The sequence below is a fragment of the Mustela nivalis genome (genome assembly GCF_964662115.1).
Source record: "Mustela nivalis genome assembly, chromosome: X".
NCBI classification, from domain to species: Eukaryota; Metazoa; Chordata; class Mammalia; order Carnivora; family Mustelidae; genus Mustela; species Mustela nivalis.
In genome coordinates, this window is record NC_139040.1 from 69321173 (window position 1) to 69345984 (window position 24812).

At 38.4% G+C, this 24812-nt stretch overlaps 1 protein-coding gene across 6 annotated transcripts in view; it reads right to left on the reverse strand.

The window, feature by feature from the left end:
• EDA (ectodysplasin A) overlaps positions 1-24812 on the reverse strand; it is a 509608-nt gene that overhangs the window by 153346 nt on the left and 331450 nt on the right. For all 6 annotated transcript variants that reach the window (XM_082716204.1, XM_082716206.1, XM_082716205.1 and 3 more), the window contains exon 2: positions 9923-10028. In XM_082716204.1, the coding sequence (XP_082572330.1) occupies positions 9923-10028 (106 nt within the window). The remainder of the gene's footprint in view (positions 1-9922; positions 10029-24812) is intronic.

The window sequence follows — 24812 nt, forward strand, 5'->3', positions numbered from 1 at the left end:
GATACTAATGTAGTGATCTGAAGGGGCACGTGGACCCGAATGTTTATAGGAGCAATGTCCACAACAGCCAAACTATGGAAAAACCTAGATGTCCATCAACAGATGAATGGATAAAGAAGTGGTGTATATATATAGTGGAATACTAAGCAGCAATCAAAAGAAACTAAACCTTGCTATTTGTGAGGATGTGGATGGCACTAGAGGGTATTATGTGTAGAGAAGTCAATTGGAGAAAGACAACTATCATATGATCTCCCTGATATGAGGCAGTGGAGATGCAACATGGGGGACTTGGGGGGTAGAAAAAGAGTAAATGAAACAAATGGGATCGGGAGGGAGACAAACCATAAGAGGCTCTTAATCTCACACGCACACAAAAAAAAACCTGAGGATGGCCAGGAGTAGGGGGGTACGGAGAGGGTGGTGGTGTTATGGAATTTGGGAAGGGTATGTGCTATGGTGAGTGCTGTGAAGTGTGTAAACCTGGCGATTCACAGACCTGTACCCCTGGGGCTAATAATACATTATATGTTAATAAAATTTCAAAAAATGTTTGCCACTGAAAAAAAAAGTGAAGTTACTCTTTTTCCCCTTTATCTGTTTCACCCATCCACCCCATCCACCTCCCCTCCACCAACCACTTGTTTGTTATCTATATTTAAGCATTGTTTTTTGTCTCTTTCCTTTTTACAGTTTTTTGTTTCTTAACTTCCACATGAGTGAAATCATATAGCATTTGTCTTTCTCTGACTTATATCATTTAGTATTATACCCTCTAGATCCATCCATGTTGTTACAAATGGCAAGATTTCATTATTTTTGTGGTTGAGTAATATTCCATTGTGTATATATACCACACCTTTTTTTTTAATCTATTCATTTATTGATGGACACTTGGGGTGCTCCCATAATTTGGTTATTTTGAGTAATGCTGCAATAAACACAGGTGCATATATCTTTAGAATTAGTGTTTTCATTTGCTTTGGGTAAATACCCAGTAGTGGAATTACTGGGTCATATTGCAATTCTATTTTTAATTTTTTGAGGAATCTCCATATTATTTTCCATAATGGTTGCACCAATTTGCATTCACTCCAACAATGCAGAAGATTTCCTTTTTCTCTATATCCCTGGCAATAGTTTTTATATTTTTGTGTTTTTTATTTTAACTATTCTGATGATTATAAAATGATATTTAATGTCACTTTAATTTGCAATACCCTGATGATTAGTGATGTTGAGCATCTTTGCATGTGTGTTGGCCATCTGTATGTCCTCTTTGAACAATGTTTAAGCAGGTCCTCTGCTCATTTAAAATTAGATTACTTTTTGGTGTTGAGTTGTATAAGGTCTTCATACATTTTAGATATTAACCCTTTATTGGACATATTGTTTGGAAATATCTACCCTTATTCAGTACATTGCCTTTCCTAGTATTTTAATTTAGCTTTTGTTTCCCTTGTCAGAGGAGACATATCTGGAAAATATTTCTATGGCAGAAAGTGTTTCATTGGCAGAAATTACTGCCTATGTTTCCTTCAAGAAATTTTATAATTTCATGTCTCATATTTAGATCTTTAATCCATTTTCAGTTTTTTTGCTGTGTATGGTATAGGAAAATGGTCCAGTTTTTTCTTTTGCATGTACCTGTCCAATTTTCCCAACACAATTTGTTGAAGAAACTGTATATCCCACTGTATATTCTTGCCTCTTTTGTAGTAGAATTATAGACCAGGAAAGCTTGGGTTTATTTCTGGACTCTCTATTCTGTTTCATTGACTTCTGTGTCTATTTTTGTACCAGTACCATACTATTTTGATTATTGCAGCTATGTACTATATCTTGAAATCTGGGATTGTGATGCTTCCAGCTTTGTTGTTCTTTTTCAAGTTTGTTTTAGTTTTTTGAGGTCTTTTGAGATTCCAGATAAATTTTTGGATTATTGTTCTAGTTTTGTGAAAAATGTTGTTGGTATTTTGATAGGGATTGCACTGAATTTCTAGATAACTTTGGGCAGCATTGACATTTTAACAATTTTGTTCTTCCAATCTATGAGCATGGAATATATTTCCATTTGCTTGTGTTATCCTCATTTCTTTTTCACCAATGTTTTATAGTTTTTGGAGTATAGGTTTTTCACCTCCTTCGTTAAGTTTATTCCTAGGTACTTCATTATTATTGGTGCAATTACAAGTGGGATTGCTTTCTTAATTTTTCTACTATTTCATTGTTATTGTATAGAAATGCAACAGATTTCTTTACATTGATTTGTACCCTGCAACTTTGCTGAATTCATTTATCAGTTGTGGCATGTTTTTGGTGGAGTCTTTCAGGTTTTTGTATATAGTATCATGTCATCCTCAAGTAGCAAAAGTTTTACTTCTTGGCTGATTTGGATACCTTTTATTTCCTTTTGTTGTTTAATAGCTATGGCTAGGAGGTCTTCCAGTACTATGTTGAAGAAAAGTGGTGAGAGTGTACATACTTGTTTTGTTCCTAATCTTAGAAGAAAAGCACAGTTTTTCCCCATTGAGAATGATATTAGCTGTGGGTTTTTCATATATGGCCTTCACTTAGTTGAGGTATGTTCTCTCTAAACCTACTTTGTTGAGAGTTTTTAATCATGAATGATGTTGTACTTCGTCAAAAGCCTTTTCTGCATTGATTTTTATTTTTTTTTCTGTTGTCAATGTGATGTATCACATTGTTTAATTTATGAATATTGAACCACACTAGGATCCCTGGAATAAAACCCACTCGATTATGATGAATGAGGTTTTTGGATGTGTTGTTTTATTTGGTTTGCTAATATTTTGAAAATTTTTGTGTCTGTGTTCATCAGACTATTGGCCTGTAGTTTTCTTTTTTTTTAATAAAGATTTAATTTATTTATCTGACAGAGATCACAAGTAGGCAGAGAGAAAAAGAGAGAAGGGGAAGCAGACTCCCCGCAGAGCAGAGAGCCCAATGTGGGGCTCGATCCCAGGACCCTGGGATCATGACCTGAGCTGAAGACAGAGGCTTTAACCCACTGAGCCACCCAGGTGCCCCTGTAGTTTTTTTCTTTCTTTCTTTCTTTTTTTTTTGATGTGCCTCTTTCTGGTTTGGGCATCAGGAAAATGTTGGCTTCATACAATTAATTTGGAAACCTTCCTTTCCCTTTATTTTTTGGGAATAGTTTAAGAGGATAGGTACTGGGGCGCCTGGGTGGCTCAGTGGGTTAAGGCCTCTGCCTTTGGCTTAGATCATGGTCCCAGGGTCCTGGGATCGAGCCTGCGTTGGGCTTCCTGCTCTGCAGGGAGCCTGCTTTCCCCCTCTTTCTCTGCCTGCCTCTCTGCCTACTTTTGATCTCTGTCAAATGAATAAATGAAATCTTAAAAATAAAAAGAGGATAGGTACTAACTCTTCTTTAAATGTTTGGCAGAATTTACCTGTTAAGTCCTTTGGTCCTGGACTTTTGTTTGTTGGGAGTTTTTTTTTTTTTTTAAATTACTGACTCAATTTCGTTGCTACTAATTAGTTTATCCAAATTTTGTAACACTTCCTTTTTCAGTTTTTTTTTAAAGATTTTTGTTTATTTATTTGACAGAGAGACACACAGAGAGAGCACAAGTAGGCAGAGAAGCAGGCAGAGGGAGAGGGAGAAGCAGATTCTGCACTGAGCAGGGAGTCCGATGTGGGACTTGATCCCAGGACCCTGGATCATAACCTGAGCTAAAGGCAGCTGCTTAACTGACTAAGCCACTCAGGCAACCCTTCTTTTTTTCAGTTTTTAAGGTTATATGTTTCTAGGAATTTATCCTAGAAATTTCTTCTAGGTTGTTCAATTATTGGCATATATTTTTTCATAATATTCTCTTATAATTGTTTGTATTGCTCTGATGCTGGCTGTTATTTGTCCTTCATTTCTGATTTTATTTATTTAAGTAATTTCTCTCTCTTTCTCTCTCTCTTTGGTGAGTTTGGCTAAAAGTTTATCACTTTTGTTTACCTTTTTTAAAATTATTATGTTCACTTAGTCACCATATAGTTTATTATTAGTTTTTGATGTGGTGTTCAAGGATTCATTAGTTGCTTATAACACCCAGTGCTCATCATAACACATGCCCTGCTTAATACCATCACCCAGTTACCCATCTCTCTCTCCCTTCTGTAACCCTCAGTTTGTTTCCCAGAGTCCAAAGCTTCTCATGGTTTGTCTCTTTCTCTGATTCCTTCCCATTCAGTTTTTCCTCCCTTCCGCTGTTCCTCTGTCCTAGTCCTTATGTTCCACATACAAATAAAAACATATGATAATTGTCTCTCTCTGATTGACTTATTTCAGTTAGCATAACCTCCAGTTCCATGTTATCTGTTCAGAGAATGAGCTCCTAGTTTCAGTGATCTGTTCTATTATTTCTTCAGCCTCTATTTCATTTATTTCTGCTCTAACCTTTATTATTTCCATGCTTCTACTGACTTTGGGCTCTATTTGTTTTTATTTTTCTTGTTCCTTTAGATTAAAGTTTAGGTTGTTTATTTGAGATTTTTCTTGCTTCTTGATGCAGCCCTATATTCCTATGATTTTCCTTCTTAGAATAGTTTTTGCTGCATCCTAACAATTTTGGATCATTGTTTTTTCATTTTCATATGTCTTAATGTATTTTTTTATTTTCTCTTTGATTTCTTAAATAAATCATTCATTGTTTAGAAACACTTTATTTAACCTCCATGTATTTGTATTCTTTCTAGATTTTTTTCTTATGATTGATTTCTGGTTTCATACCATTGTAGTCAAAAAAGATGCACAATATGATTTCAATATTTTAAAACTTACTGATATTGGTTTGGTGGCCTAACATGTTATCTATTCTGGAGAATGTGCATTTGAAAAGAATGTGCATTCTGCTGTTTTAGGATGGGATGTTCTAAATATATTGGTTAGGTCCATTTGGTCCAGCGTGTCATTGAAAGCCACTGTTTGCTTGTTGATTTTTGGTTTGGATGACCTATCCATTGATGTAAGTGAGGTGTTAAAATCCTCTGTTATTATTGTATTACTGTCAGTTTCTTTTTTTATATCTTTTAATAATTACCTTTTATATTTAGATAGTCCTATCTTGGGTCCATAAATATTTAGAATTGTTATATCCTCTTGTTGGATTGCTTCCTTTATCATTATGTGGTGTCTTTTTTTTTTTTTTAACAAGGCTTCTTTCTTTGTTTCTTCATTTTTTTGTTTCTTTCTTTCTTTTAAAAGATTTATTTATTTATTTATTTATTTGAGAGAGAGAGAGATTGAGAGAGACAGTGGGTGCACACGGAGAAGTTAAAGGAGAAGCAGACTCTCCACTGAGCAGGGAGCCCAATGTGAGGCTTGATCCCAGGACCCTGTGATCATAACTTGAGCTGAAGGCAGATGCTCAGCTGAATGAGCCACCCAGGTGTCCCTGTGTAGTGTGCTGTTTCTTGTTACAATCTTTGTCTTTGTCTTTGTCTTTAAGTCTGATATATCTGATAGAATTATTGATACCCTCTTTGCTTCCATTGGTATGGCAAATGTTTTTCCATCCCTCCACTTTCAATCTGCATGAGTCTTTAGGTCTGAAATTAGTCTCTTGTAGGCAGCATTGCCTTTTTATCCATCCAGTCACCTATGTCTTATGATTAGAGCATTTAGTCCACTTACATTCAAAATAATTATAAATGGTGTATACTTAGTACCATTTTGTTACTTGTATTATGTTTTTTCTAGTTATTTTATTTATTTATCTATGCATTTAGTTTTTTCAAAAAAGATCTTATTTATTCATTTTAGAGAGAGAGCAAGAGCAAGCGCAGGAGTGGAGGGAGGGTCAGAGGAACAATCAGATTCCCCACTGAGTGGGGTGTCTGATGCAGTGCTTGATCCCAGGACTTGGAGATCATGCCTTGAACAGAAGTCAGATGCTCAACAGACTGAGCCACTCAGGTGCCCCATCTTTAGTTCTTTTCTTTTCCTTTCCTCTCTTGTTCTTTTCTCTTGTGGTTGATTGCTTTATTTAGTGATGTGCTTGGATCCCTTTCTCTATTTTTTTTTATCTATTATAGGTTTTTGATTTGTGGTTACAATTATGCTCATATAAAGTATCTTGTGCATACAGCAGCCTATATTCAGTTGATAGTCACTTAAGTTTAGACCCATTCTAAACCTCATGCTCCTCCATTTTCACCTGACTGAATTTTTGATTCTTTCTCTGCACCACTTTACCCTGTATTTCCTCTGTTTTTTCTTACCTCAGAAATGGCAGTTCTACTAGTCTAGTACCTTAAGTCCAAAACTGTGGCATCATCCTGGGCTTTTCTCTGTCTTTCATACTACTTATCTAATCAATCTGACAATCCTGTCAGCTATTCTTTTGAAATCTACCTAGAATCTGACCACTATCTCACCAATCACATGGTCCCCATCCTGGTCTAAAGCAACCTCATCTTTTCCCTGGATTATTGGTATACTCCCCTAACAGGTCACCCTGCTTCTGTTCTTTCTCTCTGCATCTATTTTCTCATTTGATTTTTTTATTTGAATTCCAGTATAGTTAATAAACAATATTATATCAGTTTCAGGTGTACAATACAGTGATCAATAATTCCATACCTCACCTGGTGCTTATCATGGCAAATGCCCTCTTTAATCCCTATTTCCCCAGACCTCTGCTCTGTAGTAACCATCACATTGTTCTCTATTGTCCATTTCTTAGTTTGTCTCTTGTTTTTCCTTTGCTCATTTTTTTTCTTAAATTTCACATATGACTGAAAGCATATGGCATTTTTCTTTCTCTGACTTATTTCACTTAGCATTATACTCTCTAGCTCCAGCCGCGTCATTGCAAATGGCAGGATTTCATCACTTTTATTGCTGAATAATATTCCACTGTACATATACCACATCTTTTTTATCCATTCATCAACTGATGGACAATTGGGTTGTTGCCATATCTTGGCTGCTGTGAATAATGCTGCTGTAAACATAGTGCCCTTGTATTTTTTGAATTAATGTTCTTGTATTCTTTGGGAAAATACCCCATAGTGGGATTGCTGGATCATAGGGTAATTCTATTTTTAAATTCTGAGGACTCTCCATACTGATTCCCACAGTAGCTGCACCAGTTTGCATTCCCACCAAAATTGCCTTCAGCTATTTTCAATAACTCAGAAAGAGATATTATGTTAAAACAGGGGCCAGACCTGTCAAGTCTCTGCTCAAAATCCTCCAATTGGTCCTTACTTACATAGTATAAATATCAGAGTGCTTACCTTGTCCTACAAGGGTCCGTATTGCCTTTGCTCACTGATCTCATGTCCTTCCTACACTTTCTTGCTCACTTTGCTCCTAGCCACACTGATTTTTTTAGAACGTACCAAGAAAATTTCTGCTACAGAGCATTTGTACTTACTATTTCTTCTCTCTCTTCTCCTCAAAATATACAGGGGGCCCATACCTTCGTTTCATTCCAATCTCTTCTCAAATGCTCCCTTATTGGAGAGATCTTCCCTGATAACTTCCCAGCACACAACATACTTTCTTTCCCATTTTCCCTGCTATATTCCTTCCACAACATTTACAACCACCAAATTTATTTATTTATTGTCTATTTTTTTTTACACTGTAAGTTAAGCTCATTGAGGGCAAAAAGAAACATCTATTGAGGGTCTCTTATGTGCCAGGTCATTTTCTAGGCCATGGGGATATAAAAATGAACAAAACAGATAATGCCACTATCCTTCTGGCATTTCCATTATATAATTATAATAAGCTGCTATATTTTCTCAGTAAATATTTGATGAATGCATTGAATAAATATAGCATACACTCAATATAGTAATAGGAATGGCTCAAATTTAAAGAAAATAAATGGTTCTGTAGCTTCCCAGGTGAAAGGCTAGAAATTTATTTGAATCCCAGGACCTCTAGACATTCTATACTCCTACTTCTAAGGTCTCTTGGGTTCCTCTTAAGTATACTGTTTAAAGAAAAATATCTGAAAGACATCCAAATAAGTAAGGAAGAAGCCAAGCTTTCACTCTTTCCAGAAGACATGACACTCTATGTGGAAAACCCAAAAGACTCTACCAAAAATTGATAGAAAGATTCATGCATTCAGTACAGAGACAGGATATAAAATCATCATACCAAAATCTGTTGCATTTCTATACTCCAATAATGAAGTGCCAGAAAGAGAAATCAAGGAGTAGATCCCATTTACCATTGCATCTAAAATCATAAGACACCTTGGAATAAACCTAACCAAAGTGGTAATAGATCTGTACTCTGAAAACTATGAAACACTGATGAAAGAAACTGAAGATGACACAAAGAAGTGGAAAAAGACGTTCCATGCTCATGGATTGGAAGAAAAAATATTGTTAAAATGTCTATACTACCCAAAGCAATCTACACATTCAGTGCAACCCCCATCAAAATACCACGAGCATTTTTCACAGAGCTAGAACAAACAATCCTAAAATTTGTATGGAACCACAAAAGACCCCAAATAGCCAAAGCGATGCTGAAAAAGAATCCAGAGCAATGTTGAAAAAGAAACCAAAGCTGGAGGCATCACAGTCCCAGACTTCAAGCTGTATTACAAAGCTGTAATAATAAACACAGCATGGTACTGGCACAAAAATGGACACATAGATCAATGGAACAGAACAGAGGACCCACAACTATCTGGTCAACTAATCCTCCATAAAGCAGGAAAGAATATCCAATGGAAAAAGGACAGTCTCTTTAACAAAGTGTGCTGGGAAAACTGGACGGCAACACACAGAAGAATGAAACTGGGCCAATTTCTTACACCCACACACAAAAATAAATTCAAGGGGTGCCTGGGTGTCTCAGTCAGTTAAGTGTCTGCCTTCGGCTCAGTTCATGATGCTGGGGTCCTGGGATTGAGCCCCACATCGGGAATCCCTGCTCAGCAGGGAGTCTGCAGCTCCCTCTCCCTCTGCTGCCGCCCCTGCTTGTGTTTTCTCTGTCTCTCTGTCAAATAAATAAATAAAACCCTTAAAAAATAAAATAAATTCAAAATGGATGAAAAACCTAAATGTATTTTGCTGGTGATATTTTGATAGGGGTAGACACATGCTATCTTTAAATCCAGATGGCTTTGCAGCAGTCCAGGCTCTGTGTTCCACAAATTCCTGTCCAAGGAGGTACTTTCTGTCATTTGACAGAGTGATGTTGAAATAGCATTCAATGACTCTGCCCAGGAGCTAGTGCAACATCTTGTTATACCCCACAAAGTGCATAGCTAGTCAATTCAAAATTGTTTCACCCTCAGTAAGAAGGGTTCTAATGGCACATCATAAACTTGCTGACAGGGAAATCAATATCATCAACTTTAATTACAAACACCAACAATTTGCCAGGTACTGGGATAGATTCTACAGTTATATAAAGATAAATGAGCCCCTACCCTCAAGGAACTTACAGATGAGTTCGAAGTTCTAATTCATATTTGAGCACGGTAGCTCATACCAACATTGACATGAATACCATTGGGATTAACACACCATGTAGTGCCACCATGACATTCTGTCAATTTCAAGAATAGGAGTGAATCTTCTTGGTGGCCTTAGTAGATAGATATGGGGTGTCCCCAGGAGAGGTGGGGCCCTTATGGAGTGTGATCTTGAGAGATATAAATGCCACCATGGATCTCAGATACACTTGAAAGGACTGAAAATATCTGGAGTTGAAGGAGAGAGGATCCTTGTATAGTCAATTCTGTGTCAAGCTATATGGACTGATTTGTAGTTTAGGCTGAAAAAAAAATTCTGTGACCTTTGGTCAACGGACAATATGTGAGATAGTGAAGCACACGTGAGAAGGCAGTGCTCAAAAGGGTACTCCTCATTTATCATAACATGTGATAAAAGATCACCCAAACAGACTTACCATCTGCACCTTCACTGCTTTTGCTTCTTTTATTGCGGCGAACACGCCTACTTTCCTCTTCAGAGTATGATTTTTCATCAGGGAAGAAGAAATTCAGAAGGGCCATCTACAAAAATAAAAAGGAGATGAGTTAAAGGTTGACCCTCATCAACCAGAGCCAACATAAAAAACTGGCTTTCCTATCATATGATCTCCCTGATATGAGGAAGTGGAGATGCAACATAGGGGGTTTGGGGGGTAGGAAAAGAATAAATGAAACAAGATGGGATTGGGAGGGAGACAAACCATAAGAGACAATCTCACAATACAAACTGAGTGTTGCTGTGGGGAGGGGGGTTGAAAGAGGGTGGTAGGGTTACGGATGTTGGGGAAGGTATGTGCTATGTTGAGTGCTGTGAAGTATTTAAACCTGGTGATTCACAGACCTGTACCCCTGGGGCTAAAAATACATTATATATTTATGAAAAAATAAAAAAATAATTAAAACAAAACAAAAAAACTGGCTTTCTGTAGAGAGTCTAACTTAACCTGAAATCAGTGTATCTGAAACCTGAACCATCTTCTCTTACACTGTACAAATATATTTAATTTTTTGGAGCATAGCTTAGCTTTATTTTTATTGTAAAACTTTAAATAATATTAAAAATAAAGTAAAAATCACAAGAATCTCATCTTTCCTAGATAACCACCATTATATTTCTATACATATATTTTTTACATAACAGATTATTTTCATTTGGTTTTATACTTTTTATACCCTGTTTTCTTCATTCAAAAAATATATTTTCTATGGTCCAAGGAATCTGTGTCTTCATGTTTAATGACTATACTGTATTTCATGATAAGGATGTACCATCATTGCCACCATTTGTTATTATTATTTAACACACAGTGTAGAATTGGTCTCAGGAGAATTTAGTGATTCAGCACTTACATATAATATCCAGTGCTCATCCCAACAAGTTCCCTCTTTAGTGCCCATCACCCATTTAGCCCATCCCCCCACTGACCTCCCCTCAGTCTGTTCCCTATCACTTTCAATTTCTTATGGTTTGCCTCCCTCTCTGTTTTTATCTTATTTTTCCTTCCTCTTCCCTGTGTTCATCTGTTTTGATTCTTAAATTCCATATATGAGTGCAATCATATGACATTTGTCTCTGACTGACTTATTAATACACTGTAGTTCCATCCCTGTTGCTGCAAATGGCAAGATTTCATTCTTTTTGATTGCTGAGTAATATTTCATTGAATATATATACCACTACTTCTTTGTCCATTCATCAGTCAATGGACATTTGGACTCTGTCCATAATTTGGCTATTGTTGATAGTGCCGCTATAAATACTGCTAAAACACAGGGTGCATGTGCCCCTTTGAATCAGGACTTTTGTATCCTTTGGATAAATACCAAGTAGTACAATTGCTGGGTGGTAGGGGAGTTTTATTTTTAACTTTTTGAGGAGCCTCCATACTGTTTTCCAGAGTGGCTCTACAAGTTTGCATTCCCACAAACTGTGCAAAAGGGTTCCTCTTTTTCTGCATCCTGGCCAACATCTGTTGTTTACTATACTGTTAATTTTAGCCATTCAGAAGAGGTGTGGTTTTGAATTGTATTTCCCTGATGATGAGTGATGTTGAGCATCTTTTCATGTGTTTGTTAGCTGTCTTGATATCTTCTTTGGTGAAATATCTGCTCATTTCTTCCACCCATTTCTTAACTGGATTTTCTTATTTTGGGGGTATTAAGTTTGATAAGTTCTTTCTAGGTTTTGGATACTAGCCCTTTATCAGATATGTCATTTGCAAATATGTTGTCCCATTCCACTGGTTGCCTTTTAGTTTTCTTGATTGTTTCCTTTGCTGTGAAGAAGCTTTTTATCTTGATGAGGTCCCAATAGTTCATTGCTTTTGTTTTTCTTGCCTCCAGAGACATGTCTAGTAAGGATTTGCTGTGGCTAGGGTCAAAGAGTTGGTGCTTGTTTTCTCCTATAGGATTTTTTTTCAATATATTTATTTTCAGAAAAACAGTATTCATTATATTTTCACTGCACCCAGTGCTCCATGCAATCTATGCCCTCTATAATACCCACCACCTGGTACCACAACCTCCCACACCCCCACCACTTCAAACCCCTCAGATTGTTTTTCAAAGTCCATAGTCTCTCATGATTCACCGCCCCTTCCAATTTACCCCAACTCCCTTCTTCTCTCTAACACCCCTTGGAAAGAACCAAGATGCCCTTCATCTTGGATGAAGGAAGATGTGGTCCATATACACTATGGAGTATTATGCCTCCATCAGAAAGGATGAATACCCAACTTTTGTAGCAACATGGACGGGACTGGAAGAGATTATGAAATAAGTCAAGCAGAGAGAGTCAATTATCATATGGTTTCACTTATTTGTGGAGCATAACAAATATCTCCTCTAGGGTTTTGATGGTTCCCTGTCTTACATTTAGGTTTTTCATCCATTTTGAATTTATTTTATTTTTTAAGGGTTTTATTTATTTATTTGACAGAGAGACAGAGAAAACACAAGCAGGGGCGGCAGCAGAGGGAGAGGGAGCTGCAGACTCCCTGCTGAGCAGGGATTCCCGATGTGGGGCTCAATCCCAGGACCCCAGCATCATGAACTGAGCCGAAGGCAGACACTTAACTGACTGAGACACCCAGGCACCCCTTGAATTTATTTTTGTGTGTGGGTGTAAGAAATTGGCCCAGTTTCATTCTTCTGTGTGTTGCCGTCCAGTTTTCCCAGCACACTTTGTTAAAGAGACTGTCCTTTTTCCATTGGATATTCTTTCCTGCTTTATGGAGGATTAGTTGACCAGATAGTTGTGGGTCCTCTGTTCTGTTCCATTGATCTATGTGTCCATTTTTGTGCCAGTACCATGCTGTGTTTATTATTACAGCTTTGTAATACAGTTTGAAGTCTGGGACTGTGATGCCTCCAGCTTTGGTTTCTTTTTCAACATTGCTCTGGATTCTTTTTCAGCATCGCTTTGGCTATTTGGGGTCTTTTGTGGTTCCATACAAATTTTAGGATTGTTTGTTCTAGCTCTGTGAAAAATGCTCGTGGTATTTTGATGGGGGTTGCACTGAATGTGTAGATTGCTTTGGGTAGTATAGACATTTTAACAATATTTTTTCTTCCAATCCATGAGCATGGAACGTCTTTTTCCACTTCTTTGTGTCATCTTCAGTTTCTTTCATCAGTGTTTCATAGTTTTCAGAGTACAGATCTATTACCACTTTGGTTAGGTTTATTCCAAGGTGTCTTATGATTTTAGATGCAATGGTAAATGGGATCTACTCCTTGATTTCTCTTTCTGGCACTTCATTATTGGAGTATAGAAATGCAACAGATTTTGGTATGATGATTTTATATCCTGTCTCTGTACTGAATGCATGAATCTTTCTATCAATTTTTGGTGGAGTCTTTTGGGTTTTCCACATAGAGTGTCATGTCTTCTGGAAAGAGTGAAAGCTTGGCTTCTTCCTTGCCCATTTGGATGCCATTTATTTATTTATTTATTTATTTACTGATGTTGTTTTCTGATTGATGAGGCTAGGACTTCCAGTACTATGTTGACAGCATTGATGGGAATAAACATCCCTGTTGTATTCCTTACCTTAGGGGAAAATCTCTCAGTTTTTCCCCATTGAGGATGATGTTAGCTGTGGTTCTTATATGGCCTTTATTATGTTGAGCTATGTTCCTTCTACACCTACTTACTTGAGGGATTTTTTTAAGAAAGTATGCTGTACTTTGTCAAATGCTTTATCTGAATCTATTGAGAGGATCACATGGCTCTTGCACTTTCTTTTATTAATGTACTGTATCACATTGAATGATTTGTGGATGTTGAACCAGAGTTGCAGTCCAAGGATAAATCCCATTTGGTCATGGTTAGTAATCTTTTTAATGCACTGTTGGATCCTATTGGCTAGTATCATGTTGATAATTTTTGCATCCATGTTCATCATAGATCTGTACTCAGTGGGGTCCTTGGTTTGGGAACCAAGGTAATGTTGCTCTCCTAGAGTGAGTTGGAAGTTTTTCTTCCATTTCTATTTTTTTGAACAGCTTCAGAAAAATAGGTATCAATTCTTCTTTAAGTATTTGGTAGAATTCCCCTGGGAAGCCACCTGGACTCTTGTTTGTTGGGAGATTTTTGATTATTGCTTCAATTTCTTTGCTGGTTATGGGTCTGTTCGGGTCTGTTCAAATTTTCAATTTCCTCCTGTTATAGTTTTGGTAGTGTATATGTTTCTAGGAATTTATCCATTTTTTAGATTGTCCAATTTGTTGGTATATATTTGCTCATAATATTCTCTTATAATTTCTTGTATTTCTATGGTGTTTGTTCTGATCTTTCTTCTTTCATGTGTGATTTTATTCATTTGGGTCTTTTCTTTTTGATAATCTGGCTAGGAGGTTATCAATTCTGTTAATTCTTTCAAATAACCAGCTCCTAGTTTCATTGATTTGTCATACTGTTTTTTTTTTTTTTAATTTCTGTATCACTTGTTTCTGCTCTAATCTTAGTTATTTACCTTCTGCTGGTTTTGAGCTTTATTTGCTGTTCTTTTTCCAGCTCTTTAAGTTGTAAGGTTAGATTGTGTATTTGAGACTTTTCTTGCTTCTTGAGGAAGTCCTGTATTGCTATATACTTTCCTCTTAGGACTACCTTTGTTGTATTCGAAAAGTTGGGAGTGTTGTGTTTTCATATTTATTTTCATCCATGTATTGTTGCATTTCATCTTTAATTTCCTGGTTAGCCCATTCATTCTTTAGTAGAGTGTTTTTTAATCTACATATTTATGGTCTTTCCAATTTTTTTCTTGTGGTTGGCTTCAAATTTCATAGTGGTGTGATCTAAAAATGTTGAAGGTATGGTCTCAGTATTTTTATACTAGTGAGGCTTTATATTTGACCCAGCATGTGATCTCTTCTGGAGAATGTCTTCTGTGCACTTGAAAGGAATGTGTATTCTGCTGCTTCAGAATGGATTGGTCTGCATATAGCTGTTAAATCCATTTGGTCTGGTGTGTCATTCCAAGTCATTGTTTCCTTGTTGATTTTCTGCTTAGATGATCTCTCCATTAATATAAGTCCAATACTGTCATTGTATTATTATCAGTGTGTTTCCTTAAGTCTGTTATTAATTGGTTTAAATATTTGGGTGCTCCCAAGTTGGAGGCATAAATATTTAGAATCATTAGATTTTCTTGTTGGATAGACCCCCTTACTATGACATAGTGCCATTCTTCATTTCTTATTACAGTCTTTGGTTTAAAATCTAATTAGTCTGATTAAGTATGGCTACTCAAGATTTCTTTTGATATCCATTACCATGATAGATTATTCTTCACACCCTCACTTTCAATCTGGAGATGTCTCTGGGTCTAAAACTGATCTTTTGTAAGTAGTATATTGATGGGTCTTGTTTTTCTTTTAAATCCATTCTGATACCCTATATCTTTTGATTGGAGCATTTAGTCCATTTACAGAGTAACCATTGACATGAATTTACTGCCATTGTTTTATCTGTGAAGCCACTGTTCCTGTAGATTATCCCTGTTCCTTTATAATCTTTGTTGCTTTTGGTCTTTCTTTCCCTCTCAAATTGTCTTCTTTAATGTTTCTTGAAGAGTTCGTTTAGTGTCCACAAAATCCCTTAGTTTCGCTTGTTCTGGAAACTCTTTATATCTCCTTCTATTCTGAATGATAGTCTTGCTGGATATAGTATTCTTCACTGCATATTTTTCCCATTTAGCATGTTAAATATATCATGCCACTTTCTTCTGGCTTGCCATGGTTCTGTGGAGAGGTCTGCTGCTAACCTTATGTGTCTATCCTTGTGGCTAATGATCTTTTGTCCCTAGCTGCTTTCAGAATTCTATTTTTTGTATTTTGTAAATTTCAGTATATCTTGGTGTTGACCTGTTTTTGTTGATTTTTTAAGGGAAATTCCCTGTGACTCTTGAACTTGAATGCTTGCTTCCTTCCCCAGATTAGGGAAGTTTTCAGCTTTAATTTGTTCAAATAAACCTTCTGCCCGCTTTCCTACCCTTCTTCTGGGACTCCTATGATATGGATATTATTGTGCATTGTGCAATTGGTGAGTTCCCTAAATCTATGTTCATGATCTAATAGGGGCTTTCCCTCTTCTTTTCAGCTCCATTATTTTCCATAATTTTATCTTCTCTCTGTCACCTATTTGTTCCTCTACTTCTCCCATCCTCATTGTGATTACATCCAGTAGATTTTTCATCTTAGTTATACCATTTTTTATTTTGGTCTGATTAGTTTTTAGGTCTTTTATCTCTGCACCAAGGGTTTCTCTGGTGTCTCCTATGCTTCTTTCAAGCCTGGCTCGTAGCCTTATGACAGTTTTTCTAAATTCTTATTCAGATATATTGCTTATGTCTATTTTGAGCAAATCCCTGGCTATGATTTCTTCTTGATCTATCTTTTGAGAATTCCTCCATCTTGTCATTACATCTAGGTTTCTGCTTTCTCTGTTTTATGAAAGCTCATTATATTTTCTGCTCTTGAGAGTAATACTATATTAAGAATGTGTCATACAGAAGATGGCGGGGAAGTAGGAGGAGGCGCCCTTTCAACCTGTACCCTAAAGTGAGCTGATTACCTTCCAAAGAACTCTGTGACCACCCACGAAATCAGCCTGAGATCCGAATTATACACGTCTGGATCTCTACTGGAGCAGAAGATGCCAGTGGGCAGGTAAAGCGGAGTGGAAAAGTCGGACTGATATTGGAAGATAAACAAAAGGGGGAGGGAGCCACAAGAGGTGACCCACTGGAAAGTAATATTCCAATACGAGAGTGCCCTGCGCCTGGGGACCAGGATTAACTCAGGAGTCTGGTAGAAAGCACTCAAAAAGAGCAAAGGATCACCGGAGGGAAATTGCGGGAATCGGGGAGTTAGGGTCGGGACTTAAGTCCCCAGACCCAGGACAGCCACCCCTGGCGCAGAGCCAGAGAGAGTGAGGCAGAGAAACCAGGTCTCAGTCCCTGAACCACCAGCGCGCCTGAGAGTGTGTGGCGCCCAGCTCCTGTGAGGGGCTGGGAGCCTCGCCAGCCAACAGAAGCACAGCAGTACCCACGTGAGTGCCCTGCCGTGCATCAGAGTCTGAGTTGTGCCCCGTGCCCTCCCCTGAGAGAGGTGCACACAGGCACCAGCCAGGTGCTCTCGGACCGGAAAGACCAGGCACTCCCAGCCCAGGCCAGCGGGAAAATCTCAGTGTGCGATCACTGCTTGGAACTTCTCTGGCAGTCTGGAGCTGCCCAGGCAGCCACTGCTGCCGTGGTTTTGGGTACCAGCAAAAAATCCTGAGTCCCCAGGGACCGCGGCTGGGAACCTGCTCTGCCAGCAGCCAAGGGGGGATTTGTTTGGGCTCTGCAGCCAGACTGAGGCTTCTCTCTGAGAGGGAGGTCAGGGTGCAGTTTGCTTTCTTCTAAACCTACAAAAACCATCAAAAGCGGTCAAGGTGAGAGAGAAAAACAAAAGTGAACAAATATAAAAAACCTCCAGAGAGGGGCGCCTAGGTGGCTTAGTGGTTTAAGCCTCTGCCTTCAGCTCAGGTCATGATCTCAGGGTCCTGGGATTGAGCCCCACATCGGGCTCTCTGCTCAGCGGGGAGACTGCTTCCCCCTCTCTCTCTGCCTGCCTTCTGCCTACTTGTGATCTCTCTCTATCAAATAAATAAATAAAAATCTTGAAAAAAAAAAAAAAACAACAAACAAACCTCCAGAGAACAAAAGCCTGAAAAAACCAGTTTCCTCAGAGGCCACCCCCTTGAGGGGGGTGCAGGGACTTAACTGAGAGAACATCATTGACTGAAAACCCACGTGGCAGGCCCCTGCCTCAGAAAACCAACCAGGAAAGGAAAAAGAAAAAAAAAAGATGACAAGAGAACAACCACCACTACTTCATAGGACAGTTTTTATTATTAATTCAATCCTACTATTCTGGCTCATTTTTTTATATAGTTAATTTTTTATTATTATATAATTTTTTAACCTATTTACCGTCACAGTGAGATGTCCAGTACATCAAATTCCATAATAACCTTCTAACCTGAACTTTTTGATACATACACCTGTGTTTTCCTTTTGCATTTCTATTTTTTAAATTTCTTTTTTAAAAATTTGAGTTAGTTTGGTCTAATTTACTCCTTTTTTAAATTTTTATTTTCTAATATTCATATAGAGTTAAACTTCAAGGTAATCCCCTTTCCCCAATCAATGCCAACCCTATAGGTAAACCAATTCCTAATCCCCCTTTATCTTAGGAAAGTTGAGTACTTTAACAAAGATATCAAGATACACCCAGGAAGAATCAAAACAACCTTCCTCACCCACACTGAGAATTTACAACCACTCTCCCATCTTTTTATTCCACCAGTATTTCTGTGTTTTGGTGTTTGTCCTGATAGTATATAAATCTTACACTCAGGGTTCTTTTTGACGAGGTTCTTCCTTTATTTGCATATATATATATGCAAATATATATATATATATTTTTCCTCTTGTCATATACTTTTATCATTCTTTTTGTTTGTCTGTGTCTGTTTGTATACTTCATAAATCTTACCTTGGGGACCATTTGGGCTGAACCCTCTCTTTTATCTCACCTTTCTTTCCTGTCTCTCTCTCTCTCTCTTTTTTTTCCTTTTCTTTTTCCTCTCATTTGGGTGGGGAACCCTGATTGCTCAGAAGCATTCCAGGGTGCACCTGGACTGCACCACAGTCGATACACCCAGCAACACCCGTTAAGCCATCTCTCACCAAAATGACTAGGAGGAGGAATGCCCAACAGAAGAAAAATACAGAGGATGGACCTTCTGCAACAGAGCTAACGGCTATCAACATAGACAATATGTTGGAAAGAGAATTCAGGCTAACAATTATCCAAACAATAGCTAGGGTGGAAAAAGCCATGGATGACCAAATGGAATTGATTAGGGCTGAACTGAAAATGACCAGTATCATGTTTTCAATATTAGGGAAGAGCTGAAAGCTACCAGAGATGAGCTTCACAATGCTCTCAATGAGTTCCAATGTAATCTAAATTCTTTCAATGCTAGAGTAACTGAGAAAGAAGATAGAATTAGTGATCTGGAGGACAAAAAGATAGAGAGAAAGGATCAGGATAAAGCCTGGAACAAACAGCTTAGAAGCCACGAAAACAGAATAAGGGAAATAAATGATGCCATGAAACATTCCAACGTCAGAATTATTGGAATCCCTGAAGAGGAGGAGAAAGAAAGAAGTCTAGAAGATATAGTGGAACAGGTTCTTCATGAAAATGTTCCAAAGCTCGTGAATGAAACCAGCGTTCATGTACTAGAGGCTGAAAGGTTTCCCCCAATATTACAGATTCTCGAAAGTCCTCGAAACACCTAATAGTAAGAATGAAGAATTAAATTTGTAGGCAGAACCTCTTAAAAGCAGCTAGGACAAAGAAGATCCTTAAACAGAGGAAAGCCCATCAGAATAATGTCAGACCTGTCCACAAAGAACTGGCAAGCCAGAAAGGGCTGGCAAGATATATTCAGGGCACCGAATGAGAAGAACATGCAGTCAAGAATACTTTATCGAGCAAGACTGATATGCAAAATGGATGGAGAGATAAAGAGTTTCCAGGACCGGCAAGGCTTAAAAGACTACGCCACCACCAAGCCGATACTGCAGGAAATATTAAGGGGGCTTCTTTAAATGAGGAAAAAGCCTAAGAATAGCATTGAACAGAAATATAGAGACAATCTACAGAAAGAAAGACTTCAAAGGTAACACAATGTCAATAAAAACGTATCTATCAATAACCACCCTCAATGTGAATGGCCTAAATGTGCCAATAAAACGACACAGGGTTGCAGACTGGATAAAACGACAGGACCCATAAATATGTTGTCTCCAAGAGACCCATTTTGAACCACCCAGACTGAAAGTGAAGGGATAGAAAAGCATCTTTCATGACAATGGGCCTCAAAAGAAAGCTGGAGTAGCGATTCTCATATCAGACAAATTAAATTTCGAACTAAAGACTGTAGTCAGAGATACAGAAGGACACTACATCATTCTTAATTGGACTATCCACCAAGATGATTTAACAATTGGAAATATCTATGCCCCCAATATGGGAGCAGCCAATTACATAAGAAAACTGTTAATCAAGATAAAGAGTCATATGGATATGAATACACTAATCGTTGGAGATCTTAACACGCCTCTCTCAGAAATAGACAGATCATCGAAGCAGAAAATCAATAAAGAAACAAGAGCATTGAATGACACATTGGACCACATGGACCTCCTAGAGATATACAGAACATTCCAACCTAAAACAACAGAATACTCATTCTTCTCAAGTGCACATGGAACCTTCTCAAGAATAGACCACATACTGGGTCACAAATCAGGACTCAACTGATACCAAAAGACGGAGATTATTCCCTGCACATTCTCAGATCACAACGCTTTGAAACTGGAGCTCAATCACAAGGAAAAGTTCAGAAGGAACTCAAACACCTGGAAGCTAAAGACCACCTTGCTTAAGAATGCTTGGATCAGGGGCGCCTGGATGGCTCGGTGGGTTAAGCCGCTGCCTTCGGCTCAGGTCATGATCTCAGGGTCCTGGGATCGAGTCCCACATCGGGATCTCTGCTCAGCGGGGGGCCTGCTTCCCTTCCTCTCTCTGTGATCTCTTCCCTTCCTCTCTGCTACTGTGATCTCTCTCTATCAAATAAGAGAGTAAAATCTTTAAAAAAAAAAAAAAAGAATGCTTGGATCAACCAGGACATCAAGGAAGAACTGAAAGAATTCATGGAAACCAATGACAATGAAGACACTTCGAACCAAAACCTATTGGATAGAGCAAAGGCGGTCCTAAGGGTAAAATACATAGCCATCCAAGCCTCCCTCAAAAAAACTGAAAAATCCAGAACACAGCAGCTGCCTCTACACCTTAAAGAACTGGAGAATCAACAACAAATCAAACCAACTCCACACATAAGAAGGGAAATCATCAAGATTAGAGCTGAGATCGATGAGGTAGAAACCAGAGATACAGTAGAACTTATCAATGAAACTAGAAGCTGGTTTTTTGAAAGAATCAATAAGATAGATAAACCATTGGCCACACTAATCCAAAAGAAAAGAGAGAAAGGAGGAGGAGTCAAGATGGCGGAGAAGTAACAGGCTGAGTCTACTTCACCTAGCAGGAGACCAGCTAGGTAGCTTATCTAAAGATTGCAAACACCTGAAAATCCATCGGCAGATCGAAGAGAAGAAGAACAGCAATTCTGGAAACAGAAAAACAACCACTTTCTGAAAGATAGGACTGGCGGAGACGTGAATCCAAATCGATGGGAAGATAGACCCCGGGGGGAGGGGCCGGCTCCCGGCAAGCGGCGGAGCAACGGAGCACAAAATCAGGACTTTTAAAAGTCTGCTCCGCTGAGGGACATTGCTCCAGAGGCTAAACCGGGGCGAAGCCCACGCGGGGTCAGCGTGGCCTCAGGTACCGCAGGGTCACAGAAGGATCGGGGGTGTCTGAGTGTCGCATAGCTTGCGGGAATTGGAATGGGAAAGCCGGCTACAGAGACAGAGCCGACAGTAAGCTCCCACTCGGTGTTACCTTGAACAAGTAGCAGGCTCGTTGAGCTCGGAGCACGGCCGGACGTCAGGCAGACGGTAGAAACTGGGCGCTGTTCTCTGAGGGCGCACTGAGGAGTGGGGCCCCGGCTTCTCGGCTCCTCTGGGCCGGAGACCAGGAGGCCGCCATTTCTATTCCCATTCTCCGGAACTCTACAGAAAGCGCTCAGGGAATAAAAGCTCCTGAAAGCAAACCTGAGGGGATTACTCACCCCGGCCCCTGGTAAGGGTGGTGCAATTCCACCTGGGGCAAAGACACTCAGAATCACTACACCAGGCCCCTCCCCCAGAAGATCAACAAGGAATCCAGCCAAGACCAAGTTCACCTACCAAGGAGTGCGGTTTCAATACCAAGGAGAGCAACAGAATTCCAGAGGAGGAGAAAGCAAAGCACGGAACTCATGGCTTTTTCCCTAAGATTTTTTTTAGCCTTGCAGTTAATTTAATTTTTTTTCTTTTTCATCTTTTGTTTTTTTTCTCGCCTTCTGGTAATTTTTTTTTTTAACTTTTACCTTTTTCTTTTTTAACCTTTTATAACTAGTTTATCTAATATATATATTTTTTCTTTTTTATATTTTTCTTTATTCGTTTTCTTTTTTAATTCTTTTCTTTTCTTTTTTTTTCTTTTTTCTTCTTTTTTTCTTTCTTCCTTTTTGAACCTCTTTTTATCCCCTTTCTCCCCCCCCTCACGATTTGGGATCTCTTCTGATTTGGTTAAAGCATATTATCGTGGGGTTGTTGCCACCCTTTTAGTATTTTACTTGCTCCTTCATATACTCTTATCTGGACAAAATGACAAGACGGAAAAATTCACCACAAAAAAAAGAACAAGAGGCAGTACCAAAGGCTAGGGACCTAATCAATACAGACATTGGTAATATGTCAGATCTAGAGTTCAGAATGACAATTCTCAAGGTTCTAGCTAAGCTCGAAAAGGCATGGAAGATATTAGAGAAACCCTCTCGGGAGATATAAAAGCCCTTTCTGGAGAAATAAAAGAACTAAAATCTAACCAAGGTGAAATCAAAAAGGCTATTAATGAGGTGCAATCAAAAATAGAGGCTCTCACTGCTAGGATAAATGAGGCAGAAGAAAGAATTAGCGATACAGAAGACCAAATGACAGAGAATAAAGAAGCTGAGCAAAAGAGGGACAAACAGCTACTGGACCACGAGGGGAGAATTCGAGAGATAAGTGACACCATAAGACGAAACAACATTAGAATAATTGGGATTCCAGAAGAAGAAGAAAGAGAGAGGGGAGCAGAAGGTATACTGGAGAGTATTATCGGGGAGAATTTCCCAAATATGGCAAAGGGAACGAGCATCAAAATTCAGGAGGTTCAGAGAACGCCCCTCAAAATCAATAAGAACAGGCCCACACCCCGTCACCTAATAGTAAAATTTACAAGTCTCAGTGACAAAGAGAAAATCCTGAAAGCAGCCCGGGAAAAGAAGTCTGTAACATACAATGGTAAAAATATTAGATTGGCAGCTGACTTATCCACAGAGACCTGGCAGGCCAGAAAGAGCTGGCATGATATTTTCAGAGCACTAAACGAGAAAAACATGCAGCCCAGAATACTATATCCAGCTAGGCTATCATTGAAAATAGAAGGAGAGATTAAAAGCTTCCAGGAAAAAAAAAAAAAAAAAAACTGAAAGAATTTGCAAACACCAAACCAGCTCTACAGGAAATATTGAAAGGGGTCCTCTAAGCAAAGAGAGAGCTTACAAGTGGAAGATCAGAAAGGAACAGAGACAATATACAGTAACAGTCACCTTACAGGCAATACAATGGCACTAAATTCATATCTCTCAATACTTACCCTGAATGTTAATGGGATAAATGCCCCTGTCAAAAGACATAGGGTATCACAATGGATAAAAAAACAAAACCCATCTATATGTTGCCTCCAAGAAACTCATTTTAAGCCCAAAGACACCTCCAGATTTAAAGTGAGGGGGTGGAAAAGAATTTACCATGATAATGGACATCAGAAGAAAGCAAGAGTGGCAATCCTTATATCAGATCAATTAGATTTTAAGCCAAAGACTATAATAAGAGATAAGGATGGACACTATATTATACTCAAAGGGTCTGTCCAACCAGAAGATTTAACAAGTTTAAATATCTATGCCCCCAACGTGGAAGCAGCCAACTATATAAACCAATTAATAACAAAATCAAAGAAACACATCAACAATAATACAATTATAGTAGGGGACTTTAACACTCCCCTCACTGAAATGGACAGATCATCCAAGCAAAAGATCAGCAAGGAAATAAAGGCCTTAAACGACACACTGGATCAGATGGACATCACAGATATATTCAGAACATTTCATCCCAAAGCAACAGAATACACATTCTTCTCTAGTGCACATGGAACATTCTCCAGAATAGATCACATCCTCGGTCCTAAATAGGGACTCTACTGGTATCAAAAGATTGGGATCACTCCCTGCATATTTTCAGACCACAATGCTCTAAAGCTAGAACTCAACCACAAAAGGAAGTTTGAAAAGAACCCAAATACATGAAGACTAAACAGCATCCTTCTAAAAAATGAATGGGTCAACCGGGAAATTAAAGAAGAATTGAAAAAAATCATGGAAACGAATGATAATGAAAATACAACGGTTCAAAATCTGTGGGACACAACAAAGGCAGTCCTGAGGGGAAAATATATAGCGGTACAAGCCATTCTCAGGAAACAAAAAAGGTCTCAGGTACACAACCTAACCCTACACCTAAAGGAGCTGGAGAAAGCACAAGAAAGAAACCCTAAGCCCAGCAGGAGAAGAGAAATCATAAAGATCAGAGCAGAAATCAATGAAATAGAAACCAAAAAAAGAATAGACCAAATCAACGAAATTAGGAGCTGGTTCTTTGAAAGAATTAATAAAATTGATAAATCCCTGGCCTGACTCATCAAAAAGAAAAGAGAAAGGACCCAAATAAATAAAATCATGAATGAAAGAGGGAGAGATCACAACTAACAACAAAGAAATACAAACTATTATAAGAACATACTATGAGCAACTCTACGCCAATAAATTTGACAATCTGGAAGAAATGGATGCATTCGTAGAAACATATAAACTACCACAACTGAACCAGGAAGAAATAGAAAGCCTAAACAGACCCATAACCAGTAAGGAGATTGAAACAGTCATTAAAAATCTCCAAACAAACAAAA